Below are 18,792 nucleotides of genomic sequence, written 5' to 3' on the forward strand. Positions count from 1 at the left end.
TAATGTGTGTGTGTGGACTTCAGAAATGAAAGAGTAGTGTTTTTAAGAGTCACATCAGCGTAACTAGCAAGCGAGAATGAATCAGCTTGCCAATTCATCCACAGATCGCCCCGTTTCGATATGTTGCCATAACCAACAATTCTGGACAAAAGCATGTTTGAGCGGAAAACAGTTCATGAACTCAATTTTTTATATAATGTCAGATTTCAGTATAACAATCAAAATATCCGCAGACCACTTGACGGCAATCTTGCAATTTTTTTTCTTGGTATTACCGTTCTTGATATTGTCAAAAGCGTTCCCCGTTAGTTTTTTATAGCAGCCTTCACTGCTCGATACGATCGACGGAAATGCGACAAAAGAAATATTTTGTTACACGTCAGAAGAATGGACGATTACCTTCAATATTTCCAAAACAGTATCTCACAATTTTTCAATATTCAAACTTTTTTTTGCGAGAATGTTGGACATGGGTCAGATAAAAGCGATGAGTTTAATGAAAATTTTGTGAGCTGAAAACAGTGCCGCAAGACGCTGAGTCCAGGATAAAAAAGCGTATAGTAACAAATGAATTCTCAACAGTAATTACATTCATTCATGCATTAACGCTCTGGCTTCAAGCTTGGGCGTCTTCTCTATATAAGTGCCGAATAGTTGCAATATATCATTCTCCCCTCAAACTCCCTACATCATCTGGGCGGCATACATTTGTTTACACATGCATGTATATATTTCTATATATTTCTATATATATATATAGATATATATTTATCTGATTCGGGTGAGAATATATGAAGATAACGTGACGACTCTGTCAACAGACTAGGCTGATGTTGGGCAGACGGTGATATACATATATTTATATGTGTGATGCTGCAGGCAAACAACTCTCTTAGACTATGCAAATGTACAAACAACTTTTAAGAATTATGAGATGCGGTGGCCAAAAAAATAAACCAAAAGACGACGAAACGAACGCACGGACGGACTGACTCACGGACGGACCATTTTGTTTAATCGTGTTTTTTTCTTCAGTGACACGTCGACTAGGAGCGCAGAAGCAGCCAAGTGCTGATCCACAGGAGTTGCTTTATATTATGACATGGGCGCCGTTTAATATCAAACTCTATCATACATCTGCTCTCGCCTATGGGGGAGGGGGGGGGGCAAAAACTTTACTGACGGTGCCTGAGAGCTCTTTAAGATACAAAACACCGCGTAAACAAACAAGACAAGAAGAACACTCTGAGAACAGTACGCTATGCGCTAAACCTGTAACCATCTTACAGAAAAACTTTTTTTTTTCTCATCGCCGCAAAACGGCGACACAAGACATTAGCTCAGCGACCAGAGCGCCGCCTCTTTGAGGCGTGTCCCGTCACTGCGACGTCACAAAGTCATGGCCACAATCGTTGCTTTACGGCATGCTGCTGCAAAAGTGGCACTGTCATCGCAAGTGTGAACCGTGAGAACCCTCAACTGGCGTTTCGAAGATGAAGGGTTTCACTAGTGAAAACTGTCCGTTAGAGGAACGCTCCAGAAGTGTAGTACAAACACATTCTCCGGAGATGCCACTGCCAACCATCCCTTCAGAAATTCACATAGCAGAGTCTGGCTACAAGCAAACATCCTCTTACTCAGCTGGTCTAACTGGAGACGAAGCTGGACATGAAAACAGACATGAAGCCAGACATGAACCCGGACATCGAAGGTAGCGAGCTAGTTCTCTCATGCCACAAGGTAGTTTGAATGTGCAAGCAGAATCATCGTTGCTCGATGAGTACAAACTCAAGCCTGACCGGACAAGAGGTGGTGCGAGCCAGACGAATGCCATTTCTGAGCACCGCTGATGATTTGCTGCCGCAATCCCGCACACTGCCTCTGTGACACGGTGTAGTGCTGCTACTCTTAAACCATCTTCCACTTTTTCTCGGCATGCATCCGTGTCAAAAGAACATACAGGTAACAAAGTGGCTTCTATCTCAAAGTGGATCCATTGCCATTCTCAGGAGCAGCTAGAGTTTCTGCCAAACTGTACTCTTCATAAATCACTGCATGTCTTGAGAGAAAAGCAGACTGGCGGACATGTGTGCAGTCCTTGGGATGTGCATGCATAGACACCCGCTGAACTAGAGACTGTATGACCAGTGCATGAACAGTTATGGAAACTGTGTCCAATTCCCCTCTCGTGGACAAGTCATGATGCCATTGCATGTGAAGCAGGGGGATACAAGGGGGTAGCACAACATTTCTTTGCGGAGGTTCCACTGTTCCGTAAAAGGACGCAGAGCCCCTGTCTTGTCCTCCGGACTTATATAGCTGGGACTTGGACTCACATTTGCGATGACTACACCAATTCGCAGCAGCTCATGCTCGCAAACCGTGCAAACAGAATATGGGCGTCACATGACTTTTCTTTTTTTCCGCAAGTGTCTCTCTGACCTGAACATTCACCGACAACAGCCTTGTGCCGGGGGGCGAGGTAACTCCATTTCACTCGGCTGACCACGTCGAATTCTCAGCGGCAAAAGAGAGAGACAGCAAGTTTCCACAAACTGCAAGATCTGAGGAAACGGACAATCAAAAACAAGAAGAGAAAAAAATGCTCGTTGAGGATGAAACACGGTTGTGTTCGGTCCCAGCGGGTGGGAGACATGTGTGTTTCATGTCGCGGGCACTGGTTGTTGTAGTCGCGCACCTACTCACCATGCTGTTATCTACGCACACACAATCCGATACGGAGCAGTGTCCGTAAAAGCACGAGCCAATCTTCGACTCAAAGTCATCGCGAGGATTGATGTGCTTTCTCTCACTCGCTCCGAATAAGTTAGGCGTGTCTCTCTCTTTCAGTCCGGGAAATGCCGGTGTCGTGTAGTGCTTGCTGGTGACGACGACGGTGGTGCATGGTGGTGGGTGGTCCTGGGTGGCGGTGGTGGTGGCGCTGCTAGTGAAGCACATCGCGCGACGAAGTGGTGCTGGCGGGTGTCGGTGCAGGCGAGGGCGAGAATGTTTGAGAGACACGGGTCCGAGAGACGTGAGATAGGGAGGTGATGAGTGGGAGAGAAGGATGGAAGAGAGGGAGGCGAAGAGGAACGCGGGAAACTCAGGCGCAGATTCACTCACACGCGCACACCACACACGGACACGCATGTCTCGAGTCAAAAGTTTAGGAGTCAAGGGCCGTCGCCTGAAACGAGGGTCAAGACCCATTCACTGAACCACCGTCAAGGACAGAGTAACCCAGAAGGCTACTCTGCTCTTCTAGTCTCTCCTCAAACTGGCATCAGTTTGCATACAACTCATCTGTGCCACGTGGAGGCGACGGGACGTTTCCCCCTGTCGAGCGAAGAAGGCGCGTGCCTTGGCTCCTAAACTTTCGGCAACGGCTGTACGCCCGCCCCTCCTCTGAGCGGCGGAGGCGGGGCGGCCATAGTCCGCTATCAGCTGGACGCGGCCCGTTTCTCCAGTTCGCTCAACGCAACGTCCACGAGGAGGTAGAGGCAGCTGAAGGGGTCGTCGTCCACGGGGGACCTCTCGCTGGCACCGCAGCCCTTGACGTCCTCGCGGAACCACGGGGAGCCGGTTTCCTCCTCTTCGTCGTCCTCATCTTCGTCGTCTCCTTCTTCGTCGTCGCCCTCGTCGTCGTCACCCTCTTCGTCGTCCTCGTCTTCGTCCTCGTCCCACGACGAGGGTGACGGGTCCTCCTTGAGGTCTCGCTCGTGGCTCCGCTGCCAGCGCTTGGTCAGCTTGAGCGGCGACCTGGGCGAGCCAATGCTGGCTGCGCCCTCCGAGTCGTCGCTGTTGAGGTCCTCGTCCTTGACGGCCTTGAGTGACGGCGCTGACGACGCGGGGCCTCCAGCACTGGCTCCCATGACGTCGAAAGGTGACCCGTGGTGGCGGTGCGAGGGCGTCAGATGCGGCGGCTGCTGATGGTGGTTGTGGTGGTTGCTGCCGCCGTGATGGACCAATGGAGGCATGGAGGGCGGCGGCAGTGAGGCCTGCGTGAAAGACATGAAACAAAAGGAGTCAGCGGCGGCTTCTGCAGCGCAGCGAAGCGAAATGCTATGGCTAGAATATTGCTGAGCGACTTCATGAGTTTGATACCATGTACTGGCCAAGAGTCGTGAACTATATCCAAAGGCAAGTTGCCCTAAAGGCTGGCGACAACCCAGAACAAGGCGGGCACTAGTCTTACCCAAGTATTCTCTCGCCATCAGCTTCTCGCCTTGTAAGCCGATGTTACGCCTAGCACACAGATGGTATACCGTGGTGTGCAAAGGAAATTTTACGACTCCGGAAACAATGACTTGTTGAGGAACCCAGGAGCCTTGGAGATTCGTCGCAATGTAGGCAAAGCGTGAGGGTGGCGAAAAAAACGTCTCCTCCTCCTAATTTTTGAAACGGCATTGCGCTCGTACCTATCACGAAAGGAGTATGCAGAGAAACACTCGATGCTGACGGCACTGCTAATGATCGATAATTATGACAGTAACTGTTCACGACGCTCAACCGATAAAAAACAACAACTTATGAAGGAGCCTCGTCTGCTGATGACAATAGTCACGCTAGTTATGACGCACCAATCGCGCAAAGACGCGCCACTGTCACTCATTCGGACACATAATTCGAGGTGCAGTAGTGCAGGCCTGATGGAGTCATTTTGCAGCGCTCTAAGCTCAAGTACAGTCTGTTAGGGCCCCACAGTAATACGGATAGCAACGATGATAACAACTTTATAATTTTCAGAACAGATACACCTTTTTCATGCAATGCACACTCTCAAGCCAGAATGAAACGCGAACACGCATATACCGTGCTTTTCTATTTTACAGCGAGTCATTCATTTGCGACCGGTTTATGAATTTGTGCTCAGGTACATCTTTTAGCCAGAAACACGAATCAGGCTGAAGTTGAATACAGCACCTGAAAATACACAGGTAGGTAACTGACACTTTGTTTTGTTCACAGGCGCTGTTCGCGTGTCATTCCGACCTGACTGTGCGTGCATTTCCGAAATGAAGAACATTCAAAGACTCAAATCCTGGCGCTCCTATTTAGGGCTGATATTTTAATTTTTAATGCTCTTCACACTGCCCATATGCTGAACGAGAAGTGGCCGCAGGATGTTTTCTACGTCTACTGGCAAAGCGACCGTTCCTTTCCATCCTGTACAATGCTGGTCTATTGAAACTTCGTGCAACGTGTCCATAAGTGGACCATTGGGACACGTGGTAGGGACATGTCGTGAGGGACATGTCCTTAGGCTTTGTATGCATGTTGTTGGAGACACGCCTGGGCCTGAGGACGTGCGTAAAGGACCTGTTGCCACTGAAGTAGTATGGCGAAGAAAGCGCGGAGTTTGGATGGGAAATTCATGCGTGTGAACGAACCTGGCTGGGCGGAGACCGGCCCGAGGATGAGGATGAGGAAGATGACGAGGATGAGGACTTGCGGGTGATGGTGTACTGGTGCGGGTCGTGGCCCTCCTTGCGGATCATGTCCGGCAGGATGCGCCGGCGGGCGTTGATGAACCAGTTGCACACCTGCAGCACCGACAGGTTCGCCTCGCGAGACAGGTGCAGCTTCTCCTGCAGGCCGATAGATGGAGCAAAGTGTTCCGTTATATTCCATAAACTGAGCAGCTGCCGTTTCGATTGTACGCCAAAGCGGACACTGCTGTCTTGAGCTTTGAGTTCGATACATATGAGCATTAATTAATTGATTGATTGGCTTGTGAAAGCCGCATGCTCGTCCTTCACTTTTTTTTCTAAGGTCAAAATAACCAAACAACAAACCAACGCCGCGTTCAGTTTAACAAATACTGTGCACGATTTTCCTGTACTTCTGTCGCTGGGTTCTCTGCCACGTGACAAATACGTTAAAGTCTTTCATCACACGACTTGCTTTCACGTCAATGACGCCTGCTCGTCAGCAGTGATTCACACACCGATTCCGTCAAATGTTGTAAGCAGCTGCCACATTCGTTAAAGAACGCTTTTGAAGCCAGCGCCCCTTTAAAACACACATCAGTGCTGTAAAACAACAAGGAGGCTTGCTTTCTGAGCTCCTGCAATGAAGACTCATGAGCATACGCGAAAGAGGTTAGCAGTGAATTGCGTGCGCATGCGCAGTTGCGTTCACAGCGCTGTGCACACCGTGCAGTGAAGGCGAATTTGTACCCCAAGTCCAGGTACCCTCGTGACAGTACAGTGCCACAAAGTAACAAAGCAGAGAGCTGTTCGGTATGAGCTTAGATTTTTAAGGATTGTTGCTTCCATGATCAATCAATAAAAGAAAATGAGCCAAAGGTCAACAACATTCTCGCAGCAACAGTGCAATTCGGAAAACAACTAGCTTTAACAGCAGTATGCCATAGCATATAAAAAATGCATTCTGGGATGTCTTGTGCGGAAAATGCACCCCTTTGTTTGCCACATTAGAAACGGCAAACACGTGGGTTGTCGTTCGTTGAAAACAGTACCACTGCATTTTAATGCACTGAATCAGAATCCCGGTTTGATCCACAGTTCAGGAAAGACACAGGAGCGTAAAGTACGGACGCGGACGAACCACTGATATGTCACTGATACAATCGTGTCGTCTTTATTTTATATATATATATATATATATATATATATATATATATATATATATATATATATATATATATATATATATATATATATATATATATATATATATAAGGCTTCAAAAGGTTCGTGTGTCATGACTCTCGAGTAGCACATTGCAATCGGATAGGCGAGGCTCCCAGGTGACGCGAGACTTCCAGCGGGCTTGACAATGCTCAGGAAGATGAGTTCCGTTATTTTTTCATAACGATAATCATGAAAACAAATGCACTAATCTTCCTGATCCTTATCAAGCCTACTCTAAGAAGACTCGCGTCACCTGCCAGCCTCGCCTATCCTTTTGCAAATCACTACTCGAGAGTCGCGATAAAAAGCAGGTGAGCTTGTATAAGCCTTTTATATAAAGTAAACTGAAGACGATTGTATCAGTGACACAACAGTGGTGCTATGCGCGAGTAAAATATTTTTTCTCGGTTCTTTTTTTTGTACACACGTGAATATTTGCGGTCATTCTCTTTGGGAAGGGGTAAAAAAGATGCAAGGACACTCTAAACACGAAAGGAGTAAAAAGGGTGTAAGCTGTTATCTAGCGCACTCCCTTTTATAAAAGGGTGTGCGCTAGAGGACAAGTCACACCCTTTTTTACTCCCGTATAGGCGTATTCGTGCTTAGAGTGTACATGGGCGTTCGCTCTTCGTCGAACAGAGCTTGTTAAGAGCACAGCGCTCGCCCGTCTCCTCACTCCGTCCGTGTCCGCAGTTGGCGCTCCCGTATCATTCCTGAACATGCACCAACATGCCCAGCTGCAAGTAATAACAAACTGCAGGTCCAGCTTGAATGGAGGTACTGCCAGAGGCCTCCATCTCTCGCCCGTTAATTCGAATAATTTCGTTTCGTCAACAACTACCATCGATCGACATTCTCTTTTCTAAATTAAGACTCGCTCAGCCACGGCGACCTCCCGCATTGGGTCACCCACGGTCCGATGACGAAGTACATTTTCCGCACACGTAGTATTTTATTTAAAGAAAAGTAGAAGACTAGAAGGGAAGAGAGGAGGGCCTCTTATTTGAAACTCAGCCACAAATATCTCAAACGAGCCCAACAAGCAGGAAAAATTGTAGTACGTCGGGCGCGGCAACGCCCAGAGCAGGCAGGCATGAAGGAGCTCTGCGTAGATCCCTATACACGGAAAGAATAAGCGCGTTACTTTTTGGCTTCGGTCGCGGTTGTCGAGTACTTCTACTTCTCTACTCAGGCGCACAGTACGGGCGTTTACAAAGGAGCCGTCACGGTTTCGACTACGAACCCAATACGCTTGCCCCGTTCCTCCAAACTGAACGAGGTGGGAGAGGCTGCTTTTTTTTTTTTACTCTCCCAGCTGGTGCACTTCTGGTTACAATACTAAAATCTAGAAAGAAAGAAAGATGGAGAGAAAGAGAGAATGAAAGAAAGAAAGGAAGAAAGAAATCATGAAAGAAAGACAGAAAGAAGGAAGGGAGGAAAGGAAGAAAGAAAGAAAGACATAATGAAGGAAAGAAAGAAAGAATGAAGGAAAGAAAGAAAGGAGAAAGACAGAAAGAAAGAAAGGAAGGAAGGAAGACAGAAAGAAAGAAAGGAGGAAAGGAAGAAAGAAAGAAGGAAAAGAAAGAAGGAAAGAAAGAAAGAATGAAGTAAAGAAAGAAAGGAGAAAGACAGAAAGAAAGAAGGGGAGAAAGAAAGAAAGGAAGGAAGACAGAAAGAAAGGAGGAAAGGAAGGAAGAAAGAAAGAAAGAAAGAAAGAAGGAAAGAAAGAAAGGAAGGAAGGAAGGAAGGAAGGAAGGAAGGAAGGAAGGAAGGAAGGAAGGAAGACATAAAGAAAGGGAAGAAAGAAAGAAGGAAAGAAAGACTTCTATATGGGAGAGAAGGGAGCAGAGAACGTCTTACAAAAAGAAAAAAAATGCTAGTAAAAAATGAAGCTTCCTCCGCGAGCTGGGATGCTGACTCCGCAAGGGGTGTTTCTGCCGTTGCGAGGGTTCTGAGCAGCTCCGCAGCCTAGTACCAATATGTATTCCCCCATAAGGTGTGCTATAGCTACCTTTACGGCAGCGTTCGCACTTCCTTTCTCAGTCTTTCTTTTTCATCTTTCTTATTTGCACTTACTTGCACGTGCACATGCTCACACACACTGCGCTTCGGCGATAGACGCGGGCGAACTTGTGCCTGCTCAGCACAACGCAGCGTGCGCCAGCGGTTGAGACTGCATCAGCGAAAACTCTCGCTCTCTCTCTTATTCGACTCTTATGTTCTTCCGACAAGCACAAAAAAAAAAAGCGAGAGGCGATGTATGGACCCGCTACGCAAAGGCCAGACTCCAGCGAAGTAGTGCAGGCGCAGTACACGGGAGATTTCCGAAGCTACGTTGTCTTTTTTTTTTCAGGCGACCAAGGACGAAACAGCTCTGGTGCCAGGGGCCGAAGAATGAGAATAAACGAGGATTAAATGCACAAAGAATATTACAGCTGGAGGGGATCCTGACGTTGTGCTAAGGAGAGGCAGTTATGCCTAAATTCACTCTAATCGCGCATGCGCGTCCACTTATTGTCCGCCCCTGCTCATGACGAACCACGACAGCTGGAGAAGATAAAAAAAAAAGAAACTCCTACAATCCACCGCGTGCTTCTTCGTCGGCCATTTTTTTTTTCGGTCAGAAGTTTCTGCCCCGTTGAAGCCGCTTGCCTCTCCATACCCGTGGGTTCTTGGAGAGGGTAGAGGGTAGTAATTGTATTAGTACTAGTAGTAGTAGGTGGAGGTTAGTGGCGCAGTGGCAGGTGAGGCCAAACACAAGGCGGTACGACTTATCTATGCGCAATTTATTTAGAACACTGCTAGTGTTATTATCGCACATCAACAGGTGAAAATCAGAACATGTGTAAGTTCAGACTGAATAAAAATAAATCACAAAGACATTAACATAGTAAATAGCTATAACAACCAACAGTATAAATTAAAGAGTATAAAAATGGGCTAATATACCTGGTCGGAAGGGTAGGCGTTGTACCGGTGCTCGTAGAGCCACATGCGCAGTATCTTGACCGACTCCTTGGGCAGGTTGCCCCGGCGCTTGCGCGGAGACAGCTCGCCCAGTGCCCCCCGAGGGTACGGGAGGGACTCATCGCCCGAGCACAGCTGCAGCTTCAGCCGGTCGCGACCTGCCCAGAAAGGGAAAGGAAAACACTGAAGCAAGCTTCACGCAGACCACAGCCAGTCGCCAAAGCACGCTTCTCCGCAAACCATCAAAGCTTGCTAGAAAGCCACACAAAGCGTGCCGCAAAACTTGCTTTTCCGCAGTGCATACCATCTTGCTAAAAAGCCATCTTACAGGCGGCTAAAGGCGATTCGGTGGTGTTTGAAGGAAGGAAAAAAAAAACAGAGAAAGCTATCAAAGCTAAAGGTATGCGTTAAGTATATAATTCGAACAGTCCTACGTTAAGTGGTTAGCGTCATCCGTGTCCGTCGCTTGTATTGCTCGATAGCGGAACATTCAGTGGATCTGCTCTGCAAGTAAGAGACGTTTCTCTCATTTCAAAAGTACATTTAAGATTAAGCTCCTCGTTAGAGCTAAGAAAACACTAAATGAAAAACTCAGCTGCAAGCCTCACGTCGAAACTGCACTGTTTTATAATTTCTAAGCCGGCTCATCTCAATAATAAATGCGAGACATTTTTTTTTTTTTTTAAGAATATGTAGCTGTGGTTTGTGTGTTTCATGAAGCGGTATATGTCGACGTGGTTGTCGTGAAAACAACACGCGCGCGCCTGTCGAAGAGTAACGCGTTTTTTTTTTTCGGAAATTTATCCTACGTTCACTGACGTCCATTGACGCGCGCCATTAGGACTAAGTGCTATGTGGCGGAGCCAACTTAACAAATTACGGAAGATACGCGTTCGGCTTCACTGCATACAGCCGTGCACTGCAAAAAAGCAACGCAGAGAACAAGACACCGATGTTGTGAAAAAAAAAGGATATAAATGAAACAGCGAGAGACAAGGACAATCATAATAGAAACAAAAAGGAAGGCCACAAAGACGCCTGGAAATACTGAACTCAACTTCCGCTCTCTGACAGTTCCGCGCGGCCAGTATTGCCGCACGGGGCATCCTGCCAGAACAGTTCCGCAACCCGCCGACAGGCATCGGCGGCAGCAGTATACGCTGTAAATCAAATAAACTGACCCAGACCTCAGCCAAAGTAAGCAAGGTTGCCTTTTAGCTTCTTTGTCGCCGCGTTAGCGAGGAACCGCTTTCGTGAAACACAAGAAGAACAAACACGATGACGCATTATGAGAGCGTCTAAAGGACTCGGCAAGAATAGCCGCCGCGATCACTTTATTGAATTTATTTTTCTTTACTTGTTTTATTTTATTTTCCCTTCATTTTTCTATTATTTTCTCTGTGCAATTTGTTTTTTTTTTTTGAAAACGCGCTGTTAGTATTTTCATCTCGGCTTGCAGCACAGCCAACGGGGAGTAAATTTGATGCCAGGGGTAAGCACGAGAGTTGCGAAAGAACTGTCTCATTAAGCTGTCGGAGACGGGACCGACGGAAAGACGCTTTCACCACGGGACATGTCACTTCAGGCAGAGGTCGCATTTCGCTTTAATGCGCCGAGAATAGCAGACACGCCTACGCTGGTCGCCCGACACCTTTTTTTTTTTTATTCGAGAAGTGTGCCATGAGGCATAAGTTGAAAAGGAAAGGGGGGAAGGAATGCACGGGATTGAAAGTTAAAAGAAGGAGTGAAGAACCGTTGCGCTGAGGTAGTCGCAGAGGTTGTTAATGAAACGGTTGTCCATTGTCCACTTCACGAAGTCACTTTCGCGGTTCCACCGCAGGCCCACCTCCCTGAGGAGCCGTTTTCTGATAGCAGCCGTCGCTGGGCACGTCCACAACAAGTGCCGCACATCACATATGTCCGGTGCAGCGCCACAGTGAGGGCAACTGTCAGGTAGTGGCAGATCTTTGGCACGCCACCGATGACGGACAGATGGTGTCAGAGCCGCCCCTGCCCGAATCCGGCGCACGGATACCTCCTCCTGCCTAAGACTACGGGGGAGAGGGTGCGAACACGGAGGAATTAGAGCGCGTGTTCGCTGGCGCAGAACTTCGGAATCGGAAACATGGGACAGGAACGGATCTGGGGGAAGAGGGGAAGGTGGCGGATCGTCTAATGTATGAAGATGAGTCATAGCATCCGCTTGAATGTTATGTGGATCCTGGGCATGGCCGCGAATCCAGTGTATGCGCACAGGACATGGATACTTTGCGCAGAGCACATGAATAGATTGTGAAATCTGGAACGTTCGTCGAACAGCCTTCAGCTGTTTAAGGACGTCTGCTTTGGCATTACGCGTGCTGGTGGCGCCACTGCCGACGGTCGTTTTCATTCATGAGCTGGACAACACGAGCGCCACCTTCACGTAAGTTTTTGGACTTATGGTCACATTAGGCCTACGCCTCTTTAGTTCCCGACAACGAAAAGAAAGATCTACGAATGAAACAAGGTAGTACGTTGGAGCTTGGATTGGCCTAGTCAAGTTGGTTAACAATGCGCACGGTTGTAGATTATGGCTGAATAAAGGTTCAGCACTACTACTACTACTACTACTACTACTACTACTACTACTACTACTACTACTACTACTACTAAAAATGTGAATCTTTTGTTAGGAAAGGAGACCCGCCGCGGTGGCTCAGTGGTTAGGGCGCTCGACTACTGATCCGGAGTTCCCGGGTTCGAACCCGACCGCGGCGGCTGCGTTTTTATGGAGGCAGAACGCTAAGAGGCCCGTGTGCTGCGCGATGTCAGTTCACGTTAAAGATCCCCAGGTGGTAGAAATTATTCCGGAGCCCTCCACTACGGCACCTCCTTCTTCCTTTCTTCTTTCACTCCCTCCTTCATCCCTTCAATTACGGCGCGGTTCAGGTGTCCAACGATATATGAGACAGATACTGCGCCATTTCCTTTCCCAAAAACCAATTATTATTATTATTATTATTATTATTATTATTATTATTATTATTATTATTATTATTGTTAGGAAAGGAAAGGCGCATTAATTTACTCACTTTTAATGGGCAACTGAACAGCGTCGTGAGAGAAGTGGACAAGATAGGAGAAAAAGAAATGTGGCGAGAAAGAGGCGCAGTAGTGGACAGCTCCAAATTAATTTTGACCACCTGGGGTTCCTTAAAGTGCGGTGTTTTTGCATTTCACCTGTACCGAAATGCCGCCGCCAAGGCCTAAATTGGGGCCAAAGACCTGTGCTTAGCAGCTGAACGACATGAGCAACGAGTAACCACGGAAGTTTGGGCTCAAAAACACGTGGTCAAGTGAAAACAACAAGGAAATCATCCGCAGCGCCAAATTTCTCTCGTTCACTAACGCCGATAGGTGACGCGACAATAAGCGATCAAAAAAGCCTTGTGGCCAATCAACTACAGCGTTTGAGGAGTTCCTCGCGTTCTGTGATTACACTAGCCCTGCCTCGCGCGGCGCGTTCAAAATGACGACGCAGCGCGCTTTGAACGTTTCCTACTCACGGCGCGACCTTGGAGAGCGCGTGCCGTGCGGCGAAGCACGTGACGAAGACGTCACGGCGACGCCATGCGGAAAAGCCTCCCGGCTCCGCCGCGAGATGGCGCGGCGAGCGCTTTCTCCCCTACAAAAGCCCTCCTCTTGTTGACGTACGCTTTCGGCGCGAGCGCGACACAGACGATGCCGCCGCGACTGTTCCTGCTGCAGTGCCGCACAGAAGCTGTTCTTATGCTCGCTTCCACATACACACAGACACGACAGGTCGCCCGGGGAAAGGGTTAATCGGTTAGGCGGCTAAAGATAGTTGGCGCGGCGAGATGCGACGGGTGGGTGGATTCGGAAGAGGAGAAAATTACGTTAGCCGCACTCTCTCTCTCGCGTTTCTCCGAGGGGGAAGAGAGCACGCGCCGCAAGCGGCCCCATGTTTGGGTTTTCCTGCGCCACCAGCGGTCCGACCGAAGCGGAGTGTCCCGAAAAAGATGCCCCCCCCCCCCCCCCTTTTGCGCACTTTCGTCGGCTGTCTCGCGGTGAATGTGATAGGCGCGGCCTTGGGGCTCTGGTCCGCCAGGCAGGAACGATTGGCGGCTTCCCACGCGGCTGTCTTTTCTCAGTTTGACTTTCATTTTTGTCTTTATCGCCGCATACGCGTCAAAAGCGACGCACGTGCTTCTAAGGGCTCTCCGGTAGGTATGCACAGGCCACGTGCATGCTGTCACATTTACGTCGGTTATTGCGGTTAGAGCTCTCAAGATTTAAGCGTCAGGCATCGACAGGCTTGTTGCCATATCACAGACTGCTATATTACACATCATTGTCCATACTAACTGAGGAGACGCTAACTAGCACCCCTCATTAACCAAGTGTTCCTATAATGTAATTCGTCTTCTGCGCGAACTCCATTTACCTCACTGGACGAACGCTCCTCAATTGCGTACAGGTAGAGTGCCCAGCTCCCGATCGGAAAGACAGAGGCTCGATTTTGCCTTTTTCCCCCTTTTCAGCGAAACTGCTTTTGACGTCACCGCCGTCTCGACCAATCAGGATTTTCTAGTCACAACGACGCCGACGCCCGGTTTTCCGCAGAACGGGACTTCTAACGCTGTCGCGTTAATAACAACAGATATATACGTGGTAAGCTTCCAAATCCCGCCGTTCGACACCTCATGGATATGAACAAACAACAAAACAGCGTAAAAGGAATGTGCATAGATGGAGGTTGTAGTCAGACTGATAGGAGAAAATTAACCGTTAAATGCGTTTAAGTACCACTCTATATACTTTCCGGCAGCGGAAGACGCAAACGCTAAGGCGGCCGTGGCTCGCGTCTTGGCGCTGTGACAGTTGCCACATCAGAGAAAAGGCGCACTTCCACTCCAGTTGGGTTCTGTCGCATGACGCAGAGGTGATCCCAGCGGCCGGCTGTCGTGCAACACTTACGGAAGCGGCCGCTTCTAAAAGCGTGCCTCGTTCCAAATGCGGCGCGGCCCGCGTATACGGGAAGGGGGGGGGGGGGGGGGGGGGGGGAAACTATTCTGAAACGGCATAGAGCAACCTCCCGTCACCCATACGCGGAACGGTATTTATGCAGCCAGGTTGCGTAACGTTTGCGGCACGCGCTCAGGTTCCGCGTAGAAGCGGGCCGAGGCCACCAGTGCTGAAGTTTTCGCGCGTCTTAAAAGAGGCGCGCTGGCCCAGAGACGGGCTGGCTCTAGTACAGACCTACGCAACGCAATAGCGAGAGGACAGGCAGCGATGACCTAGCGGCAGAGAGCGTACATCGTACTCAGGAGGAATCCCACGGATACCGGGGGCCCATCGGCTTCCAAAATGGCACAAGTCCCCGGGGCCAGGAAGGTGCTCGGCTTTATCGGGACTAAAAGGTTTGGAAAATGTAGTCGGCACCGCAGCGGTGGCCTAGTGGTCTGAGCACCCGCCTCGCATGCGGGAGGTGCGGGGTTCGATCCCCAGTGCCACCGGGTACCTACCGATGAAACAATGGATACAAGCTTTCCTCAGGTCTGGTGCTCGGCTTATTTAGGGTTAAAATTCTAGGGAAATGGGTCTCTGACCCCACCTTGAGAGAGAAAACACCTTGTGACATGCCCTCGCGCCATAAAAATTCACCAAAATGTAGTCAGTCTAGTCTCTGACCAACGATTTCGGCGGAGTCCGGGTCTATTACCAAAAGCAACGACCTGATGGAAGGGTATTTTTAGAGATAGATATCTACGCCACGGCTTGGGCACAATACCCCACGTACCCTGTAAAGGGAGTACGCTAAAGGTCGGCTTACCCTCTTTTTACTCCTTTCGCGTTTAGAATTCGTCAAGGCACTTACGTGGCCCGCAACCGGGCGCTGATTTAAGGCCCCAGTCACGCTGGTAGTGTCACGAGAGTGGGGTAGGGGGGGTTGCGATTCGTTTTAGGTAATTAGGATCGTCAACTTAGTATGAGAGAAAGCAAAAGTAAACTTAAATGGGAAGACTTGAAAGATCGTAGGCGAAACCTCAGGTTGAAATTTTTTCATAATACTCTACCATTCCAAAAACTGGAAAATATACATAAGGAAAAGCACATCCAAGCGCCGTCCTACATATCCCAAAGAAGGGACCACGGACACAAAGTAAATGAATTTTCCTTTAAAGGTGACATCTTGCGCTATTCATTTTTTGTTAGATCTATACGAGAGTGGAATTACCTTCCGTCTATGATTGTATCCATTGTTTCTAATGATGAGTTTTACCGCGCTTTGTGCAATTTGTTTCTTTATTTGTCTGAAATGTGATGCTTATTTTCATGTATCCCCCTGCTGTAATGCCCGCAAAGGCGAAGCAGGTATCAAATAAATAAATAAACAAAAATAAGGCGCAAAAAACATGGCGATGTTCATTACGAAAGTTTTGGGGAGCGTTGCGACAGTCAATTGCGCAATCTGAGGGTGGGGTGAGGGTGCTGCACCAGAAAAAAAACTCTCTGCACGCCAAGGTGACGTCTCCACGGATAGTTCGCATACCTGCCCCCGGTCTACCGGTACAGTGCCATGCTTGTGGCTTCACTCGACGAACTCAGATCACAGTGGACTCTTCCTTATAATTTGTCAAGTTGGCTTCCCCACGTTGCGCAATGCCAATAACAATGACGTCATAGGCTACCATAAAAACGAGGACAAATTTCAGGGCATGTATGCTAATCCTTGACAAGTGCAAGCGGTGTTAGGACATCCGCTTCACGAAACGCACGAAATACGGCTACATATTTTAATAATAATTGTTTTTTTGGGGGGGAAAGGAAATGGCGCAATATCTGTCTCATATATCGTTGGACACCTGAACCGCGCCGTAAGGGAAGGAATTGCTGTTCCTTTATTAGTCGGGCATGCAACACTGGAGCCGGCTTAAAAATTGAGAAAAGGACGAGTACGGCGTCTAAAGAGTGGTCAGGGCGCTCGGCTACTGATCCGGAGTTCCCGGGTTCGAATCCGATCGCGGTGACCGCGTTTCGATGGAGGCGAAACGCAAAAAGGCGTTGTGTGCTGTGCGATGGCAGTGCACGCTAAAGATCCCCAGGTTGTCGAAATCATTCCGTAGCCCTCCACTACGGCACCTGTTTCTTCTTTCACTCCTTCCTTTATCCCTTCCCTGACGGCGCGGTTCAGGTGTCCAACGATATATGAGACAGATACTGCGCCATTTCCTTTCCCCAAAAAAAGCATTTTTCATTTACCAATTTTCGTCTAAAGAGCGCACGTGTGAGTAAAACCAAATCATGCCGCAAAATCCCACTGCATACATTATCGACTCAAAGTCGAATCGGTACTGACGAAATAAATCGCACATGGTTAAAGCGATGGTGCTCGACAGCGTTGCCTCCTGCGTAACCGAACAGCTTCCGCAGAGCTCCATGCATATAACTATATTCAATGCGTCTCTCGGAGGGAGAGCCTGTCCGCGGGCTGCCGTGTGTGCGCCGGGACACCGGGAAGGGACGACGGCCACAGGGAAACTGCGTACGACCACGGAGTGGTGTGCACGCGACAACCCGGCTGATTAATGGGCGGGGAAAAGAGCGATAAGGAACAAACGGGCCTCGTCGCGGAGGAAAGCCTGCACGAGGAAACGAACGGAAGGGTATGCCGCTTTGGCATTGACTGAACGCACCCGCGGTTTGCCGAACGGTTGCGGGCGGGGCTTGTGCAAAAGAAGCCGAGGACGACGTCACAGGCCCGTTGTGCGCCGGGTGCACTACTGTGCAGCAGTGCGCACAGTATAGCGTAGCCGCGCACAACTATTGTGCACTAGCGCAGTAGCGCACTATACTGCTCTGCACTTATGCACTTGTTTATTGTGTACACACAGTGCAACAGTGGACATTGTAGTGCAACATAGTGCACTAGTGCGGTACTGCACGAAGCACTGCTGCTGCGCACTGTTGTCTATAGTCGCAGCAGTGCACTATTGTACACTGTTGCACTAGTACAGTACTGCACGAAGTACTACCGCTGTGCCCTAATGTACACTGCTTCGTGAAGCAATACACTTCTGCTGTGCACCGTTGTCTATAGTTCCAGCAATGCACCATTTATTTATTTATAAACAAATAGTAAAAAGTAGTAAATAAATGAGTAAACAATTATTTATAAATAAGCGGTACAGCACGAATCACTACTCTTGTGCCCTAATGTGCAGAGTACACTTCTGCTGCGCACCATTGTATAAACAAATTGTAAGAAGTAGTAAATAAATGAATAAATGTTAATTTATAAATAAACGGTACTGTACGAACCACTACTTCTGCACCCTAACGTGCACTGCTTCGTGCAGCAGTACACTTCTGCTGCGCACTATTGCGTACAGTTGCAGCTGTGCACTACTGTGGTGCCCTGCTGTGTACAGCTGCAGTAGTGCACTACTGACCACTGGTGCAGCAGTGCATTATATTGATGCGCGCTATTCTGCATTATTACAGCAGTGCGCTTTACTCAGAACGCGCACTATGGTGCACTACTGGAGTAGTGCATCGTTGGTGTGCACAACTGCAGTAGTTCAGTTATGCACTACAGTGTGAAGTGCAACCCACTAGCGGTGTCGCTAATATGCGCCAGAAAAAGGCGACCGAGGTGCCAGCACACCTTACGCTGTCGTACAGAGCAAGTCGCAACACGCGCACATAGTGGCGAGCTATATGCGCCATGATTTTGAGCGATCATGCAGAAAACGCCCACAGAGAGCAATAAACCACTAATTCTGTCAGTGCAGTGGGGGCACAAGCCACGTGGATCCGAATATATTGAATATTGGTTCTGAGGAAAGGAAAAGGCGCACTAATTGTCTCACGTTATCGGCGGACACCTGAACCGCGCCGTAACGGAAGGGATAAAGGAAGGAGTGAAAGAAGAAAGGAAGAAAGAGGTGCCGTAGTGGAGGGCTCCGGAATAATTTCGACAACCTGGGTACCTTTAACGTGCAATGGATCCGATTTGCAAACTTGGGAAGGTTACATGCGGCATTAGCTAAGTTGGAGCCAAGCGCTCACAAGTGCTCGATGAGCAGCGCAGTTACAATTGAAAAACAGGGATTGAGGCCCGCTTTGACGGCGCTGTGATACGGCATAGTCGCCTGTAAAAGCT

General features: G+C 48.7%; 1 protein-coding gene across 1 annotated transcript in view; it reads right to left on the reverse strand.

Moving 5' to 3' along the window:
* Positions 1-479: 479 nt before the first annotated feature.
* Positions 480-18,792, reverse strand: part of LOC144106924 (uncharacterized) — a 143,525-nt gene continuing 125,212 nt past the window's right edge. Inside the window, exons 2-4 of the mRNA XM_077639885.1 lie at positions 9,606-9,781; positions 5,391-5,588; positions 480-3,998 (exon numbers count right to left, since the gene is read on the reverse strand). Coding sequence (XP_077496011.1) covers positions 3,441-3,998; positions 5,391-5,588; positions 9,606-9,781 — 932 coding nt within the window. The 3' untranslated portion in view covers positions 480-3,440. The remainder of the gene's footprint in view (positions 3,999-5,390; positions 5,589-9,605; positions 9,782-18,792) is intronic.

Source organism: Amblyomma americanum, chromosome 10, assembly GCF_052857255.1.
Source record: "Amblyomma americanum isolate KBUSLIRL-KWMA chromosome 10, ASM5285725v1, whole genome shotgun sequence".
NCBI lineage: Eukaryota > Metazoa > Arthropoda > Arachnida > Ixodida > Ixodidae > Amblyomma > Amblyomma americanum.